The sequence below is a fragment of the Habropoda laboriosa genome, unplaced genomic scaffold (assembly GCF_001263275.1).
Source record: "Habropoda laboriosa isolate 0110345459 unplaced genomic scaffold, ASM126327v1 scaffold9, whole genome shotgun sequence".
In the NCBI taxonomy this organism is placed as follows: domain Eukaryota; kingdom Metazoa; phylum Arthropoda; class Insecta; order Hymenoptera; family Apidae; genus Habropoda; species Habropoda laboriosa.
This window is the reverse complement of record NW_017100191.1, coordinates 3799577-3802728: the sequence shown is the minus strand read 5'-3', so window position 1 is coordinate 3802728 and position 3152 is coordinate 3799577. Positions and strand designations below refer to the sequence as shown.

The 3152-nt window shown below is 32.2% G+C and overlaps 1 protein-coding gene and 1 non-coding gene across 2 annotated transcripts in view; one reads left to right on the top strand and one right to left on the bottom strand.

Annotated features, from left to right (window-relative positions):
* Positions 1–1277: 1277 nt before the first annotated feature.
* On the bottom strand, positions 1278–1350 carry Trnav-cac. The gene has a single exon. It is a non-coding gene; the product is annotated as a tRNA-Val (tRNA).
* Positions 1351–2795: 1445 nt separating this feature from the next.
* LOC108570096 overlaps positions 2796–3152 on the top strand; it is a 4205-nt gene continuing 3848 nt past the window's right edge. Inside the window, 1 exon segment of the mRNA XM_017931885.1 lies at positions 2796–2948. Coding sequence (XP_017787374.1) covers positions 2796–2948 — 153 coding nt within the window.

Genomic DNA, 3152 nt, shown 5'->3' with positions numbered 1-3152 from the left:
CTTATTTTGGGGATTTTTTTCTTTCTTTTTGGTGATCGTTATTATCGAGTCACCCGCTATATTTCACATCACTGCTGTAACTATCGAATCACCCTATATAATTTGCACAACATTGTTACGCGTACGATTCTCGTGACCACAATTAATGAAACACACTGAAAAGCTTATTTTCGATTTTTCCGTTGTCACCGTGTATAATTCGTCCGCTGAAAACACTAGTTCAGCCGAAAAGCATAAAAAAGCGTGTATACATGACTCACAGGAAGATGAAAAAAGCGGCAGCAACTTTTTTTCCACGTCAAATCGTCGAAACGGCGAGAAGGAGTGTATCCTGTAACGCGAAAATAGAGCAAAAATTATTGTCCAGCTTTAAGTGCAACTTCGATGGAGTATAAAGTGATCATAAAACCGTTCGATGCAAACATTGTAAAAATAGACGCATTGTATTCGAAAAATTGACCGATTCGATGTGGCAAAGAAGGAAAGAAAAGGAGCGTCAAATAGGAAAGATTAAATGCTACAGCGTCATCGAAGACGGTCGTTTCGCGGTGTAATTCGAATTTCGATTTAAGGCTAGTTCAGGGCTCTCGTAAACTTGCACTGTAATTACGCGCCGCGGCGATAAAGTAGGACTTAAAATATACGATGGACCATGATAAACAGTCGCGCGGCACGAACTAGAAATGACCGATAGGAATCGAAACTATTTTCGTATAGCTGACCAATGAAAGGAAAAACTATATTCAATTAGATTAAAAATTAATTTAAAGAAAAAATATGAACACTTTGAATTAATACAATTTGTAATAAATAATGTGTTAAAATTAGATTTTGAGCAGGATAATGTGCCTTTAAATTGATATTTTTAAGTATTCCATGTTAATAATATCACAATTTTTTACGTCTTCTTATTCATTTATAAAGAATAAATTTTCGTGGTTATATAAAAAAATGCATTTACGCGCCATCTATTCCTAAATTAGTTCTATAATTGCATAATACAATTCTGTATTTTCGATATAATATTGTACAAATTGTAATAAAAAAAAAAGGAATTGTAATCGTAAGTACTTGTATGCTGATATATTCGAGTATTATGCAATAAGTAATTTTTTAAATTATTTATACTCTCAGTAATACGTGTAATACGTGTATATAAAATTCTAATTTCTACAGGTTGAAATTTTGAAAAATTATAGATATGTGAAAAAATATATAAACGTTATTCTAATGTACTACTTTTAGTAAAAACATTAAAAAAGAAAAAAAAGCACAACTGTTTCCGCCCGGGATCGAACCGGGGACCTTGTGCGTGTGAAGCACACGTGATAACCGCTACACTACGGAAACCTTGATATACGACATTTTGTTAAAATTGAAAATATAGTCCACTTTACATCGTACATCTTATTTATTAAAGTATATATTTAAATAATTACTACTACTACTATTTCTTCTCGATAAAAAGGACAACATAGTCACTGATTATTGCATACCAATTTTTATTTTCTTATGCCAGAAATTTATAATTAAAATGTATTTATATGTTAGGAATATTTATTCTTTATATATGTACTTAATTTATGACTAACAATATAATATTACAGTATTACTAAATAATTGCAAATGTTCGAAAAAAGAATGCACTCACCCTTCAATTCTTAATTACAAATTCCTTGCAAAGATGATATCCAAACCTATGATTATTATCACCATTAACTTAAAACACATTAAAATTTGCACAGACACAAACACTACTGATATTAGTACACATAAAATCACTAATCACAAGAAAAATAACTCCCGATTCGACAACGTGTGCATTCCGAAATTCAATTCGAATAGGACTAACATGGCGTCGACACGAATGTTCACTTAAGTGGTTTAATAAACCCAAAAATAATTCTCATTAAAATATTTTGCTTAAAAAAAAATTCTATTGATTTATTTAACAGTATTTAATAATAAAACTGCATCTGGATGCATTAATTAAAATATATAACCGTAATATCATTTTACCCATAAACCGTCAGTTGACTCGTGTGGTATTTGAACATACCACACTACATGTGCTTGTTTAAAACATTAAAAACTACAGATTTCCCTGTCTCATAAATTACTATCGTACCTTTTAATAAAAATTTAAAACTACGCAAGATAAAATATCCACTCACGAAATATTAATGAAAAAGAATTTTCTAAAATAATACAACTACTATTTTCACATCATATCAAACGTCCATCAGAAACTTCTACACAGCTCGCGTGTCAACAAAATACTGAATGCCCGGTCAATATATTCCCTCAGTTCTTCTGTACAGGGCACAGTTCATTTGTTTATTCGACAGTTTTTATCGAACCTTTTGCCTATCCTTGCTCAAAGCCAGCTAGATCAGCACATGTATACAGTGCATAAACCTTGGAGACTTTTAAATACTGAATTCCATGATAACTAACGTAGTTAAATTCAACGTATGAATTCTAGGAATATTTTTCAATTGCAGAATTCTCTTTATTCGATTTTTGACAATTGTTACCACTTGCTGCAACGGTCTCAGTTACCGATGCGCAAAAAACGCGATATTTCAGGGTCGATAATGTTATACATCGCTCGGTCAATAGTGAATAACCTTATCGTCTGTAGAACACGATACGGTACGTCGATAATATTGTCGTTGCACGTGATATTTGTGCCACCATAAGAAGCGAGGTAACGAGAAGTAAACAAACATCGGTTCGCTCGTCGATCTCGATCATTCGAAACGTATGTAATTCGTCTTGTCTCGCTTCGTGAAATGGGAAAAGTGATAGGCGACGGTGCGGCAAGTGACATAACGGATAATGAACATAGTAAAAGTATTCGGGAAGAACAGAAAGTCCGAACAAAAAAGAAGAAACGTAAAAGGGACCTGACAGACCTGCATCAGAGGCTATTAAAAACAAAGAAGGTATCGATATGAGCGTCTATTATCATTATTACGTTATTCAGATGGTGGAAAGTGTATATTCTTTATTGAATGTTTAATTTATTCCGATACGTAAAATTAATACGGGATTATATAAGATAACGTTTGATGTAGAAATACATATTGATGTTTTATAGTAATTTTGGTTATGTCAGATGATTGACACGTATCATTAACTACCATTAA